Source organism: Sceloporus undulatus, chromosome 4 (assembly GCF_019175285.1).
Source record: "Sceloporus undulatus isolate JIND9_A2432 ecotype Alabama chromosome 4, SceUnd_v1.1, whole genome shotgun sequence".
In the NCBI taxonomy this organism is placed as follows: domain Eukaryota; kingdom Metazoa; phylum Chordata; class Lepidosauria; order Squamata; family Phrynosomatidae; genus Sceloporus; species Sceloporus undulatus.
The window spans coordinates 30857431-30880337 of record NC_056525.1 but is presented as its reverse complement, the minus strand read 5'-3'; the positions used below and the strand labels follow the sequence as shown (position 1 = coordinate 30880337).

Below are 22907 nucleotides of genomic sequence, written 5' to 3'. Positions count from 1 at the left end.
CTTGCTTTTGGGGATTTATATTTTTTTAACAAATATTTTCAAGTCATGGATGGTTGAATCCATGAATATGGAGGACTGACTGTACAAGACGATGCAACAGTGGATATGGTACAGAACTGTGGGGTTTTAGGTTCAAATTCAACTTTAGCAAAGATTCTCAATGCACAACACTGGTCCCGTCACTGTCATTTGACATGGACTACTTCCAAGGCTCTTGTGAAGACAAAATTGAATAATCTCACTGCATTCCATCATGAGTTCAAGAAGACAGGGTACAGAATGGTAAATAGGTATCCCTCCCAAATTAACTTGCTTGTACTCTTTCTTGAGGCTTAGGCTAGAAGCAGCCCTTCAGGAAAACACTTCCAGTAAGGTTTATGCTGCTTTGAGGTGAGAGCAAAGCTGCAAAATGATTTTATAAACACAGTAGTTCATAGACAATTTGCTTAAAATTGAATTTTGATAAATGACTCTCAAGAATAAAAATTTCAATGGCAAAGTTGTAAGTATTGACCCCTGGAGTTTGCCCCATACCTTATAATTTGTTTCAGCCTTCCCAGTACTTGCATTCAGTGTGGAAATGTATAGTATAGCATTTATATGTTCTGGTTCAATGCTGTTTTCCAGTTCTTTTTTTAAAAAAAACACCAAGGGATCTTGATCCTTCTTTACACGTGAATGTATGTCAATGAAAGTAAAAAGTTACAAAAATGTTGTCTTTGCACAAAACCTGATTCTATCCCTCTTTCCCACAGGAAAACTGGGGTCAGTTTACAATATTTGTGAAACAGTCTTTTGGCCATTGTTCTATTGAATTCTCCTGCTCAGCTAAAATATTTCAAGCTTCAGATCAAAATCATTTGGTGTGTGTATGTGATGAGGACAATGGCTGACAGACCGAAAGCTACAGTTCTGAATACATTACAGTATTGCTAGGATAGTCTTGAGAACTATTCCAAAAGCTCCACCTGCTGGTCTTTTTATTACATACTAAGCAATGTATAAAGTGCAATTTTAAAAGACTGCTTCCTTGGCCCGCTGTAACCTCCAGTTATCTGGTAATTATTAAACCAACATTAAGGACAAGCTCCTGCACAATGAAAACAAGGGATGCTAGCCTTCCAGTGTATTCTTGGCTCCAGCACTGGCTTTTCTTGCTCTCTTAGGCCCCTAAAATGGGAAAGAAAAGAATTAATCCTGAAATGTAAGATTCTGTGCTTTGGAAACTCCATTAAAGTAGCTCTGGCACTCTCTTACTCAAACAGTGGCAAGGCAAATTTCATACTAAGTAAAACTGGAAATGGTACAGCTATGTGTTTTGTTTGAATTCATTGTGCGTAGGTTCAGACCCTCTTAAAGTGGGCTTCGTTACCATGGTTTCCAAGGCAAGTTTGCTCACAAGGCAGTGATTCAGCTATTACATCATAGCCTGTGTATTTTCCCTACATGACAGGAGATACTCAAATACAGATGAAAAGTTGCTCATCAACAATAAACCAAGTTTACACAAACAAGTTAATTAAATCCTTTAAAAAGTTTTACAGCAGTAATTACACACCATGGTGCAAGGACAAATACTGACATCCAGGGGATGGCACACTTACATATCACGTAATGGCTACAGCAAGAAGTGGCAATTTGTACATGTAAATTGACCACTACAGGCTAAACTTTCAGCTCTCTATAAAGACAATACTTTGGAACGGAGTCAGGCCACATATTCAGCTTAAATGTGGCTGACACAGTCATCAGGAACACAACCCACTAGTGTGTCTTCCTGCGTAGGTTCTATAGAAATGAAGCAAATGATCGGATTCTTGTTTTCAATGAATTTTGTATAGCATAGCAAAGTTTCAAAGTATGGCATTATTTTCAATAGGATTTGTATGGCATAGCACAGTATCAAGAAATAGAAGTTAACCATATACATATCTAGGCCATCCAAAATTTTTTAGTATTTCAGTAGTAACTAGTTCACTCTTTTAAGGCAGCGGTGGCATAGGACCTTATGCAAATGATACTTTGTAGTTGCTCAAAGAAAACTGAAAGCTTTGCCACAGTGTTCATCCAAATCACTTTTCTCAAAACCTTATAAAAAGAAAATTGATTTCTTGCTAGATGGAGAATAATTTCCCACTGCACACGTGTGTATGCGGCTTCAAGTCACCTGCTGCATCTCCATGAATTTCATAGCGTTTTCTTAGGCAAGGAATACTCAGAGGCTGTTTTGCCAGTTCCTTCCTCTGAAATATAGTCTCCAGAACCTGATAATTCTTGGTGGTCTTCCATTCAAGCACTAACCAGGGCTGACCATGATTAGCATCCAAGATCAGATCAGATCTAGATCTTTTAGACAGTGTGTGTGTGTGTTGGATGGTATATTTGTGGCTAGGTATGGAAACACTCAGCTAATTCTGCATGTTCCTCTGATTTAGATCATCATCCCTGCGGTTCATGGTATAAATGGCTGCTTTCAGGTGAAATTGTAGTAATTCAGAAAGGAACTTCAAAATTCACAGCAAGTGCACAATATCATTTTAATTTTTAATGAAAGCTTTATACCTCTGCTTTAAGAAAGGCATAGAGAAGAAACAATGGAACACAATTTCCCCTTTGGCCTAATTTGTAGGCTTGTGCAACATATTTAACTTGCACTCCTACCTTGTAGATATGCATGGTTAGGCCTAAATCCAACTGTTAGTCACATCTAGAGTAGACAGTGAGCCACTGGAACAGACACAGCACTAACATACCAAGCTCCCATTGATTCACTGGCTCTAGTTTAGTTGACATAAACAATCAGATTTAAGGCTTAATCTTGTTTCCTTTTGTAAGGTGCTTAATTCAAGGGGAGAGGGAGACAGTCCTTTTTAGGCTGCCAATGGCTTACAGGCATGCGCTGATAAAAGCAGGCTAAATTTGTGTGTCATGTACAAATCGCTTTGCACTGTGGATTCTGAAAACATCCATCTATACTGATCAAGATGCTTGCTAAAAAGAAGCAAGTGTCTGACTACTCAAAATGTCTTCTTAATGTGTGTCCATATCAGTACTTTTGTGGTTGTATTTTAAGTTCACTTTCTTCACTCATAAAGCCAGCATAAGAATCAATTTTGAAGGATTACAGAAGGCTCTGACAGTGAAGGCAGAGTGGGACAGTGGCTGAAGGAGAAACAGTGCAAGACTTCTTTCCAAACTAGTTGAAGTCTATACCTCTTCAAAATAAGAAGCAACTTTTCTACAAGAAAATCCAGGAATGGATCACTAAACAGGAACAGAGGGTGGTAGATGGTGAGACTGTTTTTTTTTTAAGCCTATACTTAACACTTTCCACTGAAATGCTGGCTAAAATGATATTCTTATTGGCCACAGTATTCAAAATTGATTTGCAGGGTTCTCCCAAGGCAAAACATCTCAGGCATACATGAAAGCTAAAGGGGCTGCAGGATAGCAAAATTGCTCAGAAAGGTTGTGCACATCCCTCCTCATGCCAAACCACTTCTAAGATATCCAGTCTGACCTGAAAACCTGATTCTTCTGTAAAAAGCAGCAAGGAAGCATATTATCATTTCCATCTTTTGAATTATTGCAACTCAGTAATTTTTGTTTGCGATTAAAATATGCTGGGCCCCTAGCAAATCCAGGTTTAAAGAGAGCAGATTTTTAAAAAAACTGCTACTTTTAAAAAGCTAATTTAATATTAGAATGAAACAAATGGAAAACTTAACCCAGGGTAATTTTATGCACCTTTATGACAGAAATTGTCTCTCTTTTTAAAACTTTATTTTAAAAAAACTACACTGTATGGAGAAAATAAAGATTTGATCAAACATGCCGCAATGACAATGGACAAATTTCCAATCATGGCACTGAGGGAATTTCTCACTACCACCACTGAATTTACAACCCATGATTCTCATGTCAAGTATACATCATCTCTGCCATGTGGGACATTTTCTTGGGAATATATAAGTAATATTCCATGTACCCTGAAAGATCCTCAATAGTCACATCATCCACAAAAACTCGAGCTTGCTCAGAACAAGACCGGGCAGAACCTGAGGTACCCATACCAGAAGGCGATTTGTTTGGCAAAGATTGTGAACGTACTTCCAGGACTGCCTTTTCACATTCTGACAGGACACTCCGCAAACCAGAAAATGAATATGCTTCTATTGCTTGCCATGGTTTGCATCGGCATTCCTTGACCACACAAGGGCATTTCTTCTCATAATTCAACTTGGAGAGTGACTGGAAATCTGAAGGTTGGCTAGGATCCAGGTTGGTTTCAAATGTCAAAGAAAATGCAGGACAACTTTTTCCTGAGTCTTCCAAAGGCTGTTCACTGGTAAAAGTGCTCTGGTGTTCTTCTCTGGCTCTACTGCACTTGCTCTTGTCGAAAAGCGGGCATCTTTTTCCTGCCAAGTATGGCTCTTCTGTAACACCAGGTTCTGCACCAATTTTGTTCTTTGAAGCATCCATTTGGCTTTTGTGTTTCAGCTGGTTACTGGCAGAAGATGCTTTTATGCTGCAGTATGTAAACTTGGGGGGATGCAGGACAGGAGATTTGGAACGCCTTCGACGCTGTGGCCTTGTTGCCCCTCTCAAGGGCTTCCTTGTACATCTGAAATAGAAGAAAGTACAATTAGCAGAAACTGGAACAGAAATGTATTCCAAGATTAAGATAGAAAGTTCCCTTTTCCCTAAAATTATTTTGATATCATTCTGTGAATGAAAAACAAACAAACAAAAAACACGATCATTCCAGTTGATCCCCCTCCAAACCCCAAAAATCAGCATATAGAAAGGGGTGTGTGTCAGGTAATACAATTGTAATATAATGAGAAAGAACTATTATAATTGTACATCCATCATGTCATTTTCCTGACTGGGACTCAAGGCAGCTTACAAAAGAAAGAAAATCACAATGAAATTGAAGCCCTTGTTTGGGAGAAAGGTAGGAGATAAATCTAACAAACAAACAAACTACAGTGGGCCCTTAGTATCCACTGGAGAGTGGTCCCAGGGCCCCCATGGATGCCAAAATCCACGGATGCTTACGTTCCACGAAATACGGTGGAATGGTAAAATGATGTTCCTTATGTAAAATAGCAAAATCAAGGTTTCCTTTTGGAATTTATATAGTTTTTGCATATTTGCAAGTTGTGGATGATTGAATCCATGGATAAAGAATCCGTACATATAGAGGGCCAACTGTATATTTATTTAACTACAGAATTAAAACCATTTCAGATATTACTTTAAAACAGTAAAGTTAAAAGCCCTCCTCTTGCTAACAAGCAATTCCCCAAGGTTTTCTGGAAGAAAGATCTTGATTTGCTGCTGAAAGGGCAGCAAAAAAGAAGCGATTTTAACCTCCCAAGGGAAGGAGTTTCTGGGAACAGCAACGGAGAAGGCCATCTCCCACGTTCCCACCAAATGTTCCTGTGGAGATGGTGGGATACAGAGAAGAGCCTCCCCTGGTGATTTTGGAGTGTGGACAGGCTCATATAGAAAGACATAGTCCTTGAGACAGCCTGGACCTCAGCTGTATAGAACTTTACAGGCCATACCAGAACTTAGAATTGTGCCCAGAAACAAACTGTTAGCTATAATTGGTAGTAGCACAAGGCAGAATGTCCTCCAGTCATTTATAAATTAAGTCATAACCATACAAGACATTCAAAAGAAAAGCAGTCAAAGGGTGGGAAAAGAATAACATGGTACAGTAAATTACACTGTGCTTTACAGGCATATACAGTATAACAGAAAATGAAAGAAGGATTCAGAGAAGGTTTCAAACATGCCATTACTAATGATGTGTCTTACCCATGCCAGGTCTCCCTTGAACAGCCAGTCTGATGCCTGCCTCCATCAACAGCAGCTCTAACTGGAACCCTTAGTCCTTCACTCAAAGAGCCAGGTCTGATTATAAAAAAATAAATAAGACGTTAAAGTAACACTTTAGAACAAAGTCACCATAGAAAGATTTCTATTTTACATGCTCTTTATGATTATCCGTTACACCAAACAGAATGAGTTGATTTTCCATTATATTGCTTATCCATAAACACATGGATGAGAAGACACAGGGGTTGCAAGAGTGTCCGGAAGTCAGCTGCCGGGCAGGCAGCCGAGCAGCACAAAGCCAGCTTCCGGGCATCATGGGGGCATGCGTCACGTGTGTCAGTCTGTACCAGCTCATAGTTTTGTCCCACCACCACGGTATAACAGTGGAATGAAAAACTCTGTCATGAAATAGCTGTTTAGGTGGCAACTATTTTGGCATTAGAATTTTGGGACTTTTAAGAAACTGCCAACAGTAAGGAAAGTTTGTCCTATAATTTAAACTTGCCTGCATTGTGATTACTGACATACTGTTATTCATGGTTGTTAATAAGGCCATACTGATGCCCAGATGTTGGTAAATCACAAGCAACCCTCAAAAAATCTTTAGAATCTGTCCAGAGCTATGCCAATAGTTGCAAGTACTATTTTCTGTTAAAGTGTACTGTCTCTAAAGCTCTAACATTCTAGATTCCTGAAAAATGCAGTGCTAGCTTTAATAATTGTACACCATTCATTTAAATAGCCAGCAAAGAAACTGTAATAGAATAATTACTCTCCTTCCCTGATTTGCACACTCACACTTAATAAAAATGAAATTTTGAACAGGATTCTGACTCTAATATTCAGTAACATCAATATCTGAGGATATACCACATAAATGAAGTTGGGTTGCATTCAAATTCCAAATGGGTTAGGTACCCATAAATGGCTGAAGAATGTGGCAATTACTTCTACATAAAGGCATACAAAGCCCCCCAACAAAAAAGCTCTTTTTTCCAAGTCTTTTTACAGAAGCACAGCCCATCCTCTCTTGTTTTCTATCTAGCTGCAAGTTTTTTTTTTTTTTTTTTTTTTTTGCATAGTGGCACTGGGATGATGGGGAAGGAAAGCTAGAGAAAGACAGTAGCATTACTGAATGTCTGCAGTAAACAAGGCAATTATAAGGCTTGATCTTAGAAAGAGTGGGGTTCTACTTTAGGTGGTCCTTACTGTAGCAGGGTGTGATTACAAACAACAGGTAAGGTAAACAGCTGCTTCCAGAATCAGTTGCTGCACATGCGTGAACAGCAAAAGAGAAATAAGAAGAGAAAGCAAATGAGCTTTCTCACCAGCTACTTGGCCTATTGATAAAATTTTCATTTTGTGTGTTGTGGTATTTTTATTCTTTACTACTTCTTTTTTCTTGGCTTTATTATGTATTTCATTTATTCATTGCTTATACTGTACAGTTTTAATGCTATTATACACTGGCCACAGAACTCTATTCAGTTGAGAAATACAACAAAGTAATGTAACCACTGTTACCTACCCAGCTGGATCCACTCGTAGCTTTTTGAAAGCTGTTTGCAGGCTCTCTTCTTCACCTTCTTTAACTTCTGATTCCATTTGTAGATTCTTAGAATATTATTCGGTTTGCCATACACTGAATACTAACAGAAACAACAAATCAATTATATTAAACTATTACAGTGAACAGAAGGAATAGTAAGTCTATAGAAAAACTTTCTACAATTCTAATTAAGTCATCATGGTTTGTTCTAAAAACCATAGACACATAATGATGCTTATTCATACTTAATGGGAAAAGCCACCTTTTGTCAATAAACTCCTAGTTACTTAACCAAAAAGATCCATTCCAACCTATCCCACTTTTCAAAAAAGCATTTGTCACACTGTTGAATTTCCAAGCAAAAATGGTGGAACCAGAGATCGATACATTAGGTAGACACTGACTTGCTTTTTCCATTCTGTAAAACCATTTTTCCTACACATCACTAATTTTAGGGTAGAAACAACAGAAAACACCTTTGTTCCTTTTCAGCCCCAAAATTAACTGCAGTGGAAGGAAGACCCATTTAATTTAATATATTGATAAAATATTAATTATATAGATAATAACCAAGGCCATTTAATAGAAGGAAACCCTAGGAGCCCTGGTGGTGCAGTGGTTAAATGCCTGAACTGCAGCCACTCACTCATAAACTACAAGGTTGTGAGTTCAATCCGTCAGGGGCTCAGGGTCGATTCAGCCTTGCATCCTTTCAAGGTTGCTAAATTGAGTACCCAGCTTGTTAGGAGCAATTAGCTTACAGGTGTAAACCTTTTAGGGAGTTTTTTGTGGGATTTTCGGGCTATGTGGTCATGTTCTAGAAGAGTTTCTTCCCGACGTTTCGCCAGCATCTGTGGCTAGAATCTTCAGAGAATGCTTGCCTAGAAAGGAGTTTCCAGGCAATCATTCTCTGAAGATGCCAGCCACAGATGCTGGCAAAATGTCAGGAAGAAACTCTTCTAGAACATGGCCACATAACCCGAAAAACCCACAAAAAACCATGGATGTCGGCCATGAAAGCCTTTGACCCCTTTTAGGGAGTGCTTAAGTGCACTGTAAGTGGTACAGTACTTGCTAATGTTAACCAGGTTTGAAAAATGGCATATGCCTCAAAATACAAAGGTAGAAAATTCTTGCATCTGAAAGATTTACTCTAGCTCTGATTATATGAAGGAAAAGAAGAGTATATTGATTATTACTACAAAAAAAAAAAAAAAAAAAAAAAGGCCACATTCAGTATTGCATAGCTCTTGGAGGACAACAGAGGTGAATACTGCCAAAGATATACTCTCAACTTCCCTTCCTTTCTCTTTACTCTCCGCTCTACTTTACTCTATTTCCATTTTCATTTGTTGTTGTTATTAAACTGCCCTTGAATCAGCCCCAAACCTGTGGATGAGACATCTCCAAGATCGCCCGTCCACTGCTCTGCTCAGATCCTGCAAACCCATGCCAAGTCCCCTTATTGAATCTATCCATCTGGCGTGGGGTCTTCCTTTCTTTTTGTTGCTTTCTAAAAAAGCTGCCCTGCCACCCCAAGAACCATCATCTGCCTCTCCCAGAAACACCATGGACCATCACAGAGACTCTGGAGGCACAGGAGCCCAGCTGTTGGGGGCATGGCAGACAAGCAGCACTTTAAAAAACTGTCCTGCCACCCCAAGAACCATCACCTGCCTCTCCTAGAAACACCCGGGACTAGCAGAGAGACTTCAGAGGCACGGGAGCGCAATGGTGACTTTATATAAAAGGGGCAGAACAATTTATTATATATACTTTTGGGTAGAACAGCGTTAGGACATTTGGAGAGAGATGGGCATGGACGGGGAGAATTATTATGCTATGTTATTATTTGCTATGTCATGTATCTTGGATTATTATGCTATACCAAGTATTTTTGATTTTTTGTACTTTTTATTTTTTATGTATTTTTGACTTTTGTATAATTAATTTATTGTTATTATGTTTGCTGTGATGTAATTGGTGTGTGGTGGGTGTATTCTATATTTTTGTATTAGTTTATTATTTTCCCTCTGCTTTCCAATCCGCCTTGATTCCGCAAGGAAAAAGTGGAACATAAATAAATCATATTATTATTATTCTACATTCCCTAGCATTATCATCTTTTCTAGTGAATCATGCCTTCTCATGATGTGACCAAAGTATGACAACCTTAGGTTTGTCGTCTTTGTTTCCAGGGAAAGTTCAGGACTAATCTGTTCAAGATCCATTTGTTTGTCTTTCTGGCTGTTCATGGTATCCTCAGCATTCTTCTCCAGCACCACATCCCAAATTAGTTTATTTTATTCGTCAGCTTCCTTCATTGTCTAGCTCTCGCATCCATACATAGTAATGAGGAATATAATGGCTTGGATGATTCTAACTTTAGTGCTCTGTGTATATCTTTAGGATCTTGTCATATATCTCCCCCCTTGCTCCTTGCACTTCTCTTTCTGTGTAGTGAGAGAGAGCAGCTCTTTTTTCAGTGCAAAGGCAGGAACAGCAATGCACAGATGCCCACAGAAATTGTTGGGATGGGGTGGGCAAAGTTACCTGTGGATGTACAAGCATAATTTGCACGCACTGTATGGGCTGCTACACCACAACACACTTTGTTCCTTAGCATCACATCTAAGGACATTTAGAAGTTTCTACATTATGGAAGAAAATTTTTAGAACTTAGAGTTGGACACCACCACTGCAAAATTCAAGAAAGAACTCCAAAAAAATGTTAAGTGGTGTGAGGGATATTAGTGGGGGAAGACCACCAGAAAAAGAGGAGAAATTCAAATGAAGAAACTCATAAGAACATACAGTACTGGATTCATTCTGGCAATCACTGTCTTCATCATAACACTCCCTCCTATGTTCTATAATTCATCTTGTAAATATAGGGGCCCATACTGAAGAGAGTAGCCACTGAGGGAGTGCTTTGGAAGTCGATGGAAAATGGCAAGGTCTGAGCAGAGATGGGAATTCTAAGAGCCTAGGCTGCTCATTTTACAGTACTTTTTATATTGATCATCAGCCATATTGCATGTCAGTTAACATATTCCCGCTGCTACAATCAATGTTACAGCCCCACAGTTCCTTACAGAAATGCCAACTCCCCATGAAGCAGGATAACACAGGATTACACTGCATAGAATTAGCCTACTGCATTCTAATTTCCAACAACAAAATCAAGGTAACACTGGATTACTTTGTAGGACTGGCATAACTCACCATCTCTCAACTACAGCCCCATTACCTGTAGTATGAGTATAATAAAAATGGTTTTATCTGCATGAAGCAAATAATCTTTTAAGTGCTCATAATTTCGGGGCTGGGGAGAATCCTCAGCTTTTTGGACAAGTGACAAATTAAAAATATCATGAACTCCTTCCTGTCTTTACTACTATAACTTAGAAAAGGGAGGATAAAGTATTGTCTGTTTAAAAGGTGCATCAAAATTCTAGACTTCTGATTTTTTTAATGGGTCAGGAATCACTTCCTACCTGGGAAGACCAAAACAATGGCTAAACGGGAATTTGCTTGTGCAAAGAATGAGTGTGTCAATCACTGATATTATTTAATTCATTGGCTAAAAAATGTAGGAATCCTGCTGGAGTAGGAGAGTTGCTTACAGAGCAAATGGAGAGGACAGTTTCTTCAAATGTTGCCTTTTATCTGGGCATGTATTAAAAGAGGAAATATACTATAGTTAGGAAAGCCTGGAAATGTCTGCAAGAAAGCGTACTGCTGTACTATAGAATAGATCATAACGGATGCAAACTTTCATCTCATTCAGTTTATATCATGACTACATATTTAAGGTGTCCAGATTTTGTAAAATTGGCAGCAAAGGCATCATTATATCAGAAGAAGCAAAATTCATCTGAGTTGATTAATGGCATTCTTGGAGAAGCTCTTCTTCAGAATAGTGCACTCACAGCTCATTTTAAATATGGGTGGTTTCAGAGACATTCTAAATGTCTTGCCAACTGGCTGGATGTGCATTTGTCTGAATACATTAAAACGAATAAATACATTTAGTATTCTGTGTGAAGGGGACAAGATTCCCTCTGAAAACACTCATGGACCTATGTTTAGGTAATAATTCAGCTCCCATGAAGTGTTGGTGCACAACATAATAGAACTGATAACTGAATTTAATGGAAAGTGAGACCAGATCTTACTGGTCTCTCCTACTCAGCACTTCTCAAAGGTGCCTCTGCCTTGAGGCCATGGAATAACAGAGCTGCCTCTAAAAGTCCCAAGTTAATCACCACAGGGTAAAAAACACATTTCTATCCAATGATTTCTACTTCTATGGTGAATCCAAAACTTCTGACACCTAAAAGGAAAAATGTAAATCGTAAAATGCATACCAAATTCAAAGCTTCTTTAAACATTTCCCTCTGGATGTGTGTGTGTCCCTTCAAGTCATTTATTGACATATGGTGATACCACGAGTTTCATAGGGTTTTCTTAAGCAAAGACACTCAGGTGGTTTTGATAGCTCTTTTCTCTACATTATAGCTTCCAGCACCTGGTATTCATTGATGGTCTACCATCCAAGCACTAATCAAAGTTGATCTTGCTTAGCTTCCAAGATCAGATGGGATTTGGTGCCTTTAGGGATACAACACTAAATTTCATTTCAGGACAAAAATTAAGAAACATAAAGAAAGTGCTACCAAGCAATTAAATTACTTGGGTAACATAACAGAGGACATGCTTATCAAATTTGCAGATGACACCAAATAGCTAATACTCCAGATAGCAGAATCAGGATTCAAATTCTTGTAACAGATTACAGAACTAGGGTTAAACTAACAACATGAATTTCTACACAGATAAAAGTAAGGTGCCATGTTGGATGATGACTCTGGAGATCAGGGTTTGAGTCCCTGCTTGAGCATAAAAAGCTACTGGGTGACCTTGAGCAAGACACATTCTCTCACAGAAAGAGGGCAATTGTAATTCTCCTCTGAACAAATCTTGCCAATAAAACACCAAAGTTGGAAACTACTTGAAGGCACAGAACAACAATAACAAACTACATCTAGGCAGAGAAAAAATGAAATGCACTAGTATATACTGTACATAACTTGACAACGGTATATGTGAAAAGAATCTGGGGTTTTTACAAGAATACAAACTAAAGTCAACAGTGTGATGCAGCAGCCCTAAAAACCACTGTAATTCTATGCTGTATCGGCAGTAATACTGTGTTCAGATTAAGAGAATTCACAGTCCCACTCTTTTCCGTTTTAGTCAGAACTAATTTGGTATGCTGTATTAAATTGTGAGTACTACTATTCAAGAAGGATACTGAAAATGTGGAACTTCTTCAAAGAATTGCAATGAAGACAAACCATTAAGAGGTAATTTGATACCCATTTTTAAATATCTGAAAGAATGTACAAAATGAAGCAAGCTTGTTTTCTGCTGCTCCACAGACTAGGACACAAACCAATGGATTCAAATGATAACAAAAGGTATTTCACCAAAACATTAAGGAAGAACTTCCTGGCTGTAACAGCTGTTTAACAGCATAATACAACTATCACACAGTGTTCTTGCAGGCCATTCCTCCAGCTTGAATAGCTAACAATGGCCTGGTACAGACTGCCGCTTTGCAGCGGCTTGGCACCAAACATAGGATTCAGGAGAGTGGAGTGTCCACACGCTCTGTGCTCTCCTGATGGCATTTTGGGCGCAAGCGCTGATGACGTGCCTTGTGTGTCACGTCCAAACAGCACGGCACACAACAGACATCACCGTACCACTTCAGGGTGCTAATGGTGCCTTGGCAGCGGCACAGAAAGGAGCTGCGTTTCACAGCTCCTTTTCGGAGCGGATTGTTGCCGCGCCCGTGTGGTACGCAGTGGCAAAAATCCAGAGTTTGATAACCGAAACATTTTTTGAATTGCACATGTAGAGGTGCAATAAGCGACACTTATTTTACCATGAAAAGTAGCTTGTGAATTGTCTCAACCAATATTTCTCTGAGAATTAAATTTTTTAAGTAACTTTTGTTTAGGGAAAAAAATGCCTATACTTTTATTCAAAGAAAAGCTAAAATGCCAAATATCTCCCCATCCCTCTCCATTAGAGACACATTTGAGTTTCACAATGCTGACGTTATTTATTTCAAACCCATATAGTGCGATCATCAAAATATAAACTGACAGCAACTCCACAGGGTATAACAGAGAGAAGATCATTATAACAAGAAGGGTGTGGTTTACAGTGAAAAATCCCGTTGTCCATCCATCAAATAAACTTCGGCCGGGGGGGGGGGGGGGAAGAGGAGGATTGAGCCTACTTACTTAATTTAATTTAACTTAGAGGCAGTACAGATGGGCGGCTTGAAGCTGTGCATACTGCAGCACAGACGCACCATCCAAAAGGAGCTGCTCTAGGCAGCTCATTTTTTGCGCTGTCATAATGACTATGATGCAGCCCTATGACTCCTCTTCCGCCCAGAGGTGTGTGGGCGCTCGGGCGCCCGTATGTCACAAGGCTGCACCCTGTGTGGACAGGGCTGCAGCCTTGTGACGTAATAGTGTTGAAATTAGGGCTCTGCGCATATGGATGCTGTGCCATATTGAGCCCTAATATCGGCGCAAACGGCCCAACTGTAGCAGGACTTAATTACTATATGTCCTGGCTTTCTCCCAACATGGGAACCCAAGGCAGCTTATAGGAAGATTTAAAAAAGAGAGCCAAAAACTTGATGAAAAAAATTAAAACAAGATTAAACAAGATATAATATTAAAATATCATTAATTTTAATAAGATGAATAATTTTAAAAACTTAACATAAAAATTAAACACAGCATACATCAACAGCATAAAAAAGACTCTCCACAACCACTTAGCCATCAAACTTGCTGGTAAAAGTACAGCAGAAAGGGAGCCAGCCTAGCCTCCCATGGAAGGGAATTCAACAGCCTGGGAACAGCCAGTTAGAAGGTTCTTCCTAATGTCTTCATCAGACAGGTTCGTAATGGTGGTGGGACAAAAGGAAACCCTTTCCCTGAGGACCTTAAGATTCAAGTAGGTTCATATAGTGAGATATGACCAAGCCCATAATTTCTTGCTGTACAAAAAACAAACGAACAAACTCTTATTGGTATTAACTCCTGTCAAGTTGATTTCGACTTATGGCGACCCTATGAATGATAAACCTCCATGTCACTCTATCATCTACAGCCATACTCTGGTCTTGCAGACTCAGGCCCGTGGCTTCTTTGATTGACTCTATCCATCTGCAATGCAATCCACCATGCACTGACAAAGATGTGTTTGTTGGTATATAATTCCAAAGGAAAATGTCCAATGTGGGTAAAAGGTGATTGGGTAACTATAGGTCACCGGCAGACATGATGACAGTGCATTTCCAAAGAGCTGAGTGACAGGAAGTGTGATCAGCATGATGTCACCGGGTGCAGTAAAGTGCTGCAAACATGCAAAGTCACCCTGCGTGGGGGACAGAGTTAGATGTGACACACCAGGAAGAGGCTGGGCTAAGTGGCCACATGTTGTCCCTAGTATATAAGGGAGGAGTCTCTTTCCACATTGTGGGTGGATAGTCTGTTGGAGTGTTATTGCTGTATATATTGGAACTTCTAAGATTAAAGAGTCTTGTGAAGAGACATCTGGCTAGTCTCATTTCACTACTTCTGGAAGGGGAGAGGTGCTTCTCCAGCCTGCACCGAGCTGCCAATCGCTTGTGAGGTGGTAGGCTAATGTGGCACAAGAGCTTGCAGAACCCATATTTCCTTTGTGTACACCAGGGAAAAAACTGAAGATATACAATAACTCTGTGACTCAGGTCCAAAACACACTGCAGAAATAATCCAGTTTGAGACTGCTTTAACTGCCCTGTCTCACTGCTACAAAATACTGGGAATTGTAGTTTATTGTGGACCCAGAGCTCTCTGACAGAGAAGGCTAAATGTCTCATAAACTACAGGACCTAGGATTCCCTAGCATTGAGCCAGGGCAGTTAAAGTGGTCCCAAACTGGATTATTTCTGCAGTGTGTTTTGGACCTCAGTCATTCTTAAGTAAGTAGCATCCACAAAGTATGTTCTTCTTTATGTAACCACAGTTTGCCCCCATGTATGACCGGGAGTTAATTTGTCTCAATATGTTCCAGCTTGGAACAATTGATGGCTCAGATCTGATTTGCAGATTAGAAGGGACTCTGGAGACAAGCCAATTTTACCTGCCAGTGCAAGAATTCACACCTAAAGTATGCCTAAGAGGTTGTCACTCAACATCTGCTTAAAAATAGAAAAGAGTCACCAACATCTGAGACAGTCCTCCTAACAACCTTGCTGTTCATGATAAAGTCAAAAGACTGTATTATACATTAATATGTTACGAACAAGCCCCTAGTCACTCTAGAATTTAAAATTCATTTTTTATTCTGTAGTCATGGTGACAACATGAACAACCAACACAGAAACAGCTTTTAATAGGGCAATTTTCAAACAGAACCAGTAAGAGAAAACCAAAGGGCTGCAGGAAAAAGTCTGAATGGTTTATGGGATTTATTAATCAAGGAATCAAAACCATTTTTGGTCTGTTAATAGATTTTCTTTATAGTTAGGGTACATGGACCTCACCCAGAAAGTATAGACTAGAACACGGAGCAATGGATGCACTCTACAGGAAAAGAGATTCCACCTCAACATTAGGCGGCACTTCATGACAGTAAGAGCTGTGTGACAGTGGAACACATTCCCTCGGAGTGTGGTTGAGTCTCCTTTCTTGGAGGTTTTTAAACTGAGGCTGGATGGCCATCTGTTGAAGGTGCTTTGATTGTGAATTCCTGCATGGCAGAATGGGGTTGGACTGGATGGCCCTTGTACTCTTCCAATTCTATGAGATGAAGGTCCATCTTTGGCTGCTCTTTGCATAAGCCATGAAAAGACCCTTATTCCTCCCAAAGCAATGCTACCGTATAAGCTGTATTTGCTACATTTTTAACTTTTTTCTATTTAGGTTTTGAGTGTTCTTTTTTTCTTCAACTTTTGGGCTGATTTAAAATCATAAGAACAGCCATGATCCATCAGTCAAACAGCCTGTCTTACTGATCATTCTGTTCACACATTGGCCAATGAGTTGCCCACCAAAAATGACATGAGAGTAACCGCCTCATCTGCCTTGTGCTTCCCAACAACCAATATAAAGAGACATACTACTGATACTGATGGTGACACAGATATCATGATCAGTAGTCACTGAAGTCTCATCCTCCATGAATATAGCCAGTTGGCTTTAAGGCTACTGAGGTTAGCTGCTGTCACTACGTCTTATGGCAGTGAATGCCACACTTACATTCTGTCTTTCCTCTCATATTTCCTGAACCTCTCAGTATTCAGTTTTAGTGGATAAACCTAGATTATTGTATTGATTTTTACCTATCAATGCTCCTCTTATTCACCATTTCCCTAAGATAAACAGCTTAGGAAACCACAATCTGTCCTTACAATCTCTCCAGCCCCTTGGTCATTTTGGTTGTTCTTTTGAGCACCTTTTCCATCTCTTCCAGCATTATAATTCTATAGTTCTAATTCTTTTTGTTGGGTTGACCAGCATTTGAGATGTGGTTGTACCAGGGATCTCTGAAAAGGCAATATGATAATGGAAGTTTTATTTCTAATTATTTTCTAAAATCAAGTCCAATTTAGAATCTGACTTTTTTTTAAAACAGCAACCACACAAAAAGGTTGACATTTGCATAGAGATATAAACCATGAATCTAAGACCCCATATTTGCTGCCAATTCAGATTCCACCAGTGTATACAGTTGGCCTTCCATAGCCACAGATTATTTATCCATGGATTCAAGCATCCACAGCTTGAAAATATTTTAAAAATATATAAATTCCAAAAAGCAAACCTTGATTTTGCCATTTTATATAAGGCACACAATTTTATTATATCACTGTATTTAACTGGACTTGAGCATCCTCTGATTTTGGTGTCCACAGAGGATACCAGGGGGCCACCGTATTGGTCATGAAAACTCACATGTGCTCAGTCTTAGCGGATGGCAATGGCAAACTGTCTCTAAACAAATCTTGCAAAGAAAACCCAGTGATAGGTTCATCTTAGATTCACCATAAATTGGAAACTGCTTGAAGGCACACAACAACAACAACAACAACAACAAACCGCACAGCTAATTGGAGGAGTGGCCAGCCTGTATAGATATCCCTCCATACTCAGCAACAACATCCCCCCCCCCCCCGGTATTATTTTTAACACCTTTCCCTGATGAAGAAGCCGGTGAAGCTTCCAAAGCTCACGATGCATATTTTATGCATTTTGGGTGTCGATCCCCCTCTCTGCCCCGTATAATGTTTATCGCCTTCGGACCTCTCCTGATCAGCTTCTGCAGCCACAGAATTTCTCTAAAAATAGCGGAAGACGATAAAGCTTTTTTTAAAAAAAGAATAAAATTTATTATTAAAAAAATACATCATCATAGATTATAAGTTGTGTATTTCATGGCATCATATAACCTTTAACATCATTAACCACACAATAGTTCATCTATAGTAAAATATTATCTTTGTTTAACCATAACTGACTATAACTATTATTTACTGTGGTCCAACTAAGTTTCCATTTCCATTCTCTCTTCCTCCTCCTTCCTTCCTTCGTCCTACTAACTTCTTCCCTACTTCCTTATTCTTTCCAGCTCCTAACTCATTACTTTAACATCTTTCTGTCTTTCTCCCTTAGTCTTTCCGCCCTTCACTATCCTTCCATATAACTTGCTCACACCTTCCCTCTCATACGGACTTCCTTTCTCAACTGTTTATAAAGTCAATCTGTATGGCTTTCCGTTATGGTCTTTCTTTAATAACTTGCTCTCAATTAATCTGCTTATATCTACTATTTTGTTTACATTTAACCTGCCTGTAAAACTTGCTCTCCTTAAGTTCTCTTCTTTTCTAGTCTTCACCTGTTTGTCTCCTTCTTGCTTTATACCATTACGGTAGAGGATAAAGCTGAGGTTGCTGTACAATGATGCTAAGAAATGTGAAGAGAAGGAGAAGGAGAGGAAGGCTGCATGCACCTGGCTGGCCTTGTCCATGGGCCGATGGAAGTCCATCGCAGGGTGGCCCCAAACAGTTACACCTGTCAAAACTTGTAAAGCTCTTCAGAACCGATTCCCTTTCCTTCGGCCGTTGCAGCCTTGTCTGCTGCCAGATCACAATCCGTAATGCGGGAGCACAAGGGCCCTCAAAAGAGGGCGAAATCTTGGTCCTCTTAATGCAGAGGCGAATAATGGCAGCACGGGCTGAGTTTCTGCCGTGTCTGCAATGGACTTGGCTCAAGGCTAGGGAATTCTGGGAACTGTAGTTTTGTGAGGCGTTTAGCTTTTTCTCTGCCAGAGAGAAAGCTCTGGTGCCACAGCAAACTACAACTCCCAGGATTCCCCAGCACTGACCCAGCTTCCAGCCGCACCTGGGAGACCGAGAACCCGCAAAAACGCCCCACTCACCCGAACAAACCCACAGAACCAGCGTCGGAAGTGAACGACAACAACACTTTCCCCCCAGTCTGTCCCTCAGGAACAACAGGAAGTGACGACACTGCGCGCGCATGCGCCTGACGGTCTGTTTTTCGCCCGCGCTTTGCGCGCTAGTGGACGCATGCGCAGACCAGCCCTTTCGTCATGCTCCAGCTCAGGCCCTGGAGGCGTCTCCTCCTCCTCTGCCTCTCCTTCATCCGGGTCTTCCGCTCGCGGGGAAAACGAAGCGCTCTGACTGAGTGTGGCGCTGGGCAGTAAGTATGGGCCTCGACGGCCTCCGTCGCGCCTCCCTCTCCTTTTTTACCCCAGAGGAAAAAAGACAGAGCGTCCTTTCTGCAGGACCAGTGCCTCTCTAAGGTCCAAAACACACTGCAGAGGTAATCCAGTCTGACGCTGCTTTAACTGCCTTGGCTCAGGGCCAGAGAATCCTGGGAACTGTAGTTTATTGTGGCACCAGAGACCTCTCTCTGACAGAGAAGGCTCAATGTCTCACGAAACTACAGTTCCCAGAATTCCACAGCATTCAGCTATGGCAGTTGAAGCAGTGTCAAGCTACAAAACTACAGTTACCTACTGCAGAAACAATCCGGTTTGACTCCACTTTTAACTGCCGTGGCTCAGTGTTGTGGGATTCTGGGAAATGTGGTTTGTTGAGACACCAGGTGTTCTGGGAAATGTAGTTCGTTCCTCAACAAACTGCGTTTCCCAGAGTCCCATAGCAGTCAGCCGTGGCAGAGTGGTGTCAAATAGGGTTATTTCCGCAGTGCCGATGCACAATAAACTGCAACTCCCAGAATTCCATAGCACCGAGGCATGGCAGTTAAAGCGGAGTGAAACCAGATTATTTCTGTAGAGTAGATTCAGCCTAAAAGACATAGAAGAATTGGGGAGGACTGTACCTGCCCAACACCGAAAGGAATTGAATAACTGAAGCTAGGACCTATTAAAATATCATTAAATATAATAATAATAATAATAATAATAATAATTGTATTTGTATTCTGCCTCTCCCAAAAGTCTTGGGGCAAGTTACAACACAAAAACACACCATAAAATACAAAACACATACATACTTAGAAGTTACATTCCCCTATTTAAAACTTTATTCCCCTATTTATTAAGAAAAATTATTTCCCTATTTAAAACTAAAAAACCCCAATGATAAAATTCAGATCGAAATCAGTTAAAACAGACATAACTGAGCAAGACTTCCAGGGCAGTCAATGAACAATCCATATATAATTAGATATAAACTTACACACATATATATATTTATTCATATTAAAAGGTTTTTTAAAAACTTAATAAACCACACTCACGCAATTTAATACAATCACAAGGAAAATACATAAGCTATGAAAGTCTATAGCGAAGAACCAAAGTCCTTAAGGGAAGGGGGGCGTATGTAGCCTCAGAAGATGCTGAATCTGACAGACCTGCTCAGCTTCTGCATCTACAGAATTTCTCTTAAAGACTTAGGAAGTCTTTAGTTGGACAGCAATGATAGTGGTGGCAGAAACAACATGAATAATACAGATACTAACAATGATAATATAGGTTGAACCCCTTTTGTCCGAAATGCTTGGGGCCAGACATGTTTCAGATTTCGGGATATTTGCACGTACACAATATTTTAGAGACGGGTTCTAGGTCTAAGCATGACATTCATTCATGTTTCGTATGCTTCTTAAACACATAGCCTGAAAGTAATCATATTGCGCAATATTGTTAATAGTTTTGTGCATGAAATGTCAGAAAGCAAAGGTGTCACTGTGCGTAAGTACACTGCAGAAATAATCCAGTTTCAGACCACTTTAACAGCCCTGGCTTGATGCTAGGTGATTCTGGGAACTGTAGTTTAGCGAGACATTGAGCCTTCTCTGCCAGAGTGCTCTGGTGCCAAAATGAACTACAATTCCCAGGATTCCCCAGCACTGAGCCAGGGCAGTTAAAGTGGTCTCAAACTGGATTATTTCCGCTGTGTGTTTTGGATCACTATCTCACATGCAGACCTTTTAGATTCTGGTGTATTTCGAATATCAGAATTCAAGATAAGGGAGATTCAACCTGTAGTGTGGAAACCTGCTAGCTTCATTGGCCCGCCACAGGACTAAACCCATACAGCAGCAGTTCCCAAACTTTGCTCTTCCAGATGTTTTGGACTTCAGCACCCAAAATCCCTGATCCAGCTCAATTGCATAAGGCTTCTGGGAACTGAAGCCCAAAACACCTGGAGGTCCAAAGTTTGGGAAACACTGGTCATATGGGGTTGCCTAACCTGAACTCTTTTGGGGGGTACTAAGGCTTAGGTAGGTTTTTGTAGCACAAACGTGAAGTCTAAGCGTAAAAAAGGAAACACAGGCCTGTTACAGACAGCCAAAATAAAGCTGCTTCGAGTCACAGTGGAGGTATGGTGTTTCAATGATGCATGCGTCCTAAGAGTCCAGAAGTCACACCAAAGCCATGTTCCTGGAGTGTGGCTTTGGTGTGGCTTCTGGACTCTTAGGACGCATGCATCATTGAAACACCATACCTCCACTGTGACTCGAAGCAGCTTTATTTTGGCTGTCTGTAACAGGCCACATATTTTTTGCAAGAGACTAATGATAGCCTTAATGTAGGCCATTGTTAATTGCCCAGTTGCTTCGTAGTCAATGTCAATGACAGAGAGGTGGGGTATAAATAAATAAAGTTTTAATATTATTTTATTATTATTATTATTAGTATTAAGTATGTGAACTATCAGCACAAACGTGTAACTAAGATGAGAGACTATTGACCGGCCGAGTCAGGGTGCACTTGGTTTTCTGTCCTTGTTAAAAGGGTGTATTCATTTTCCTTTTATGACTTTCTGAGTCACCTGAACTCTAGTTGGGCATGAGAACCCATTTGTGTGTGTGTGTGTGTGTGTGTGTGCGTGTGCGTGCTGTCCTAAACATTGTTACTTGGCTTGGCTTTGAAAGCATTCTGCTGCTGTAGTGGTGGAAAAGACAATAATGCTGGAAAGGTGGACAGATGTAGAAAGAGAGGAAGGCCGCATGCTTGATGGGTGGACTCTTATTAAGCAGCTCATGTGCATGAATTTACAGGTCCTAAGCAGAGCAGTGGAGGACAAGGAGTCTTGGAGATGTCTCATCCACAGGATTGCCATGGGTCAAGATGGACTCGAGGGCAGTTGACAGCAGCAACAAAGTGGTGTCATTCCTTTTCCCTCCAGTGTAAGCAGGCTCAGGCTGTCTCACTAGATTTGATAAATGGCTTGGGGACAGTGAAGCTGCCAACGGTATATAAACCTTTTAGCAATATTGGTAATACACTTGTTTGGTTTTCTTACTAGTAATTAAAGAAGATGTGATAAGGCATGGCCTGTGTGTATGTGCTTTCAAGTCACAGCAACCCCTTGAGTTTCATAGGGTTTCCATAGGCAAGGAATTATCAGATGTGGTTTGTCAATTTCTTTTTGTGAAATATAGCCTACAATATCTGGTATTTGTTTATGCTCTCCCCTCGGCAACAAAGATATATTTTGGGGTATAGCGAGACACCTCTCTGCACTATTTTCAACTACCAGTAGTAGGAATAGTTTTATTGGATGGTGGGGGCATTGCAGCACCATGTGGACTGTATTGCCATTGTAACTTTTATTATTTCTGCCATCATTTATTTATCTAATACTATCAGTTGTTGTTGTTGTTGTGTGCCTCCATATTATTTTTGACTTATAGCAATCCTCAGATTAATTACATGGAGTTTTATATGATTGGCTTACAGTTGTTAGTTGTTAATTGAATCCTACACTTGGGATGTTGTTGTTGTTTTAGAAGAATTGTTCTCAAAGAGTATTAACTCATAGATACTCAATAACTGGGTCAGAGGTTAGGGAAACCAGGCCATTCAGCGGTATTCAAAATTGGTTCTGTTTTGGAAACATATGCCTGAGGCATAGAATATTGGGCCCACC

The 22907-nt window shown here is 40.2% G+C and overlaps 3 protein-coding genes across 8 annotated transcripts in view; 1 reads left to right on the top strand and 2 right to left on the bottom strand.

The window, feature by feature from the left end:
- The window catches only part of GDAP1L1 (ganglioside induced differentiation associated protein 1 like 1), a 434104-nt gene that overhangs the window by 73320 nt on the left and 337877 nt on the right, over positions 1–22907 (bottom strand). The window lies entirely within an intron of this gene.
- LOC121927689 (oxidative stress-responsive serine-rich protein 1-like) lies at positions 1516–19056 on the bottom strand. 2 transcript variants are annotated; one of them, XM_042461524.1, is made up of 4 exons: positions 18917–19056; positions 7379–7499; positions 5830–5925; positions 1516–4624 (listed from the first exon to the last, which is right to left on the bottom strand). In XM_042461524.1, exons 2-4 carry the CDS (start codon positions 7453–7455, stop codon positions 3922–3924), a joined length of 876 nt encoding a protein of 291 aa, XP_042317458.1. In that variant the 5' UTR covers positions 7456–7499; positions 18917–19056; the 3' UTR covers positions 1516–3921. The 2 variants fall into 2 exon arrangements, with proteins under 2 accessions (XP_042317458.1, XP_042317459.1); XM_042461525.1 differs by lacking the exon at positions 18917–19056 and adding an exon at positions 18488–18622.
- LOC121927688 (oxidative stress-responsive serine-rich protein 1-like) overlaps positions 19051–22907 on the top strand; it is a 22576-nt gene continuing 18719 nt past the window's right edge. The window contains exon 1 of one of the 5 annotated variants that reach the window (XM_042461516.1): positions 19051–19200. In XM_042461516.1, the coding sequence (XP_042317450.1) occupies positions 19091–19200 (110 nt within the window). In that variant the 5' untranslated portion in view covers positions 19051–19090. Of the gene's footprint in view, positions 19201–19223; positions 19324–22210; positions 22230–22907 lie in introns of those variants that run through there. The other 4 variants (XM_042461517.1, XM_042461519.1, XM_042461523.1 and 1 more) reach the window with 4 other exon arrangements.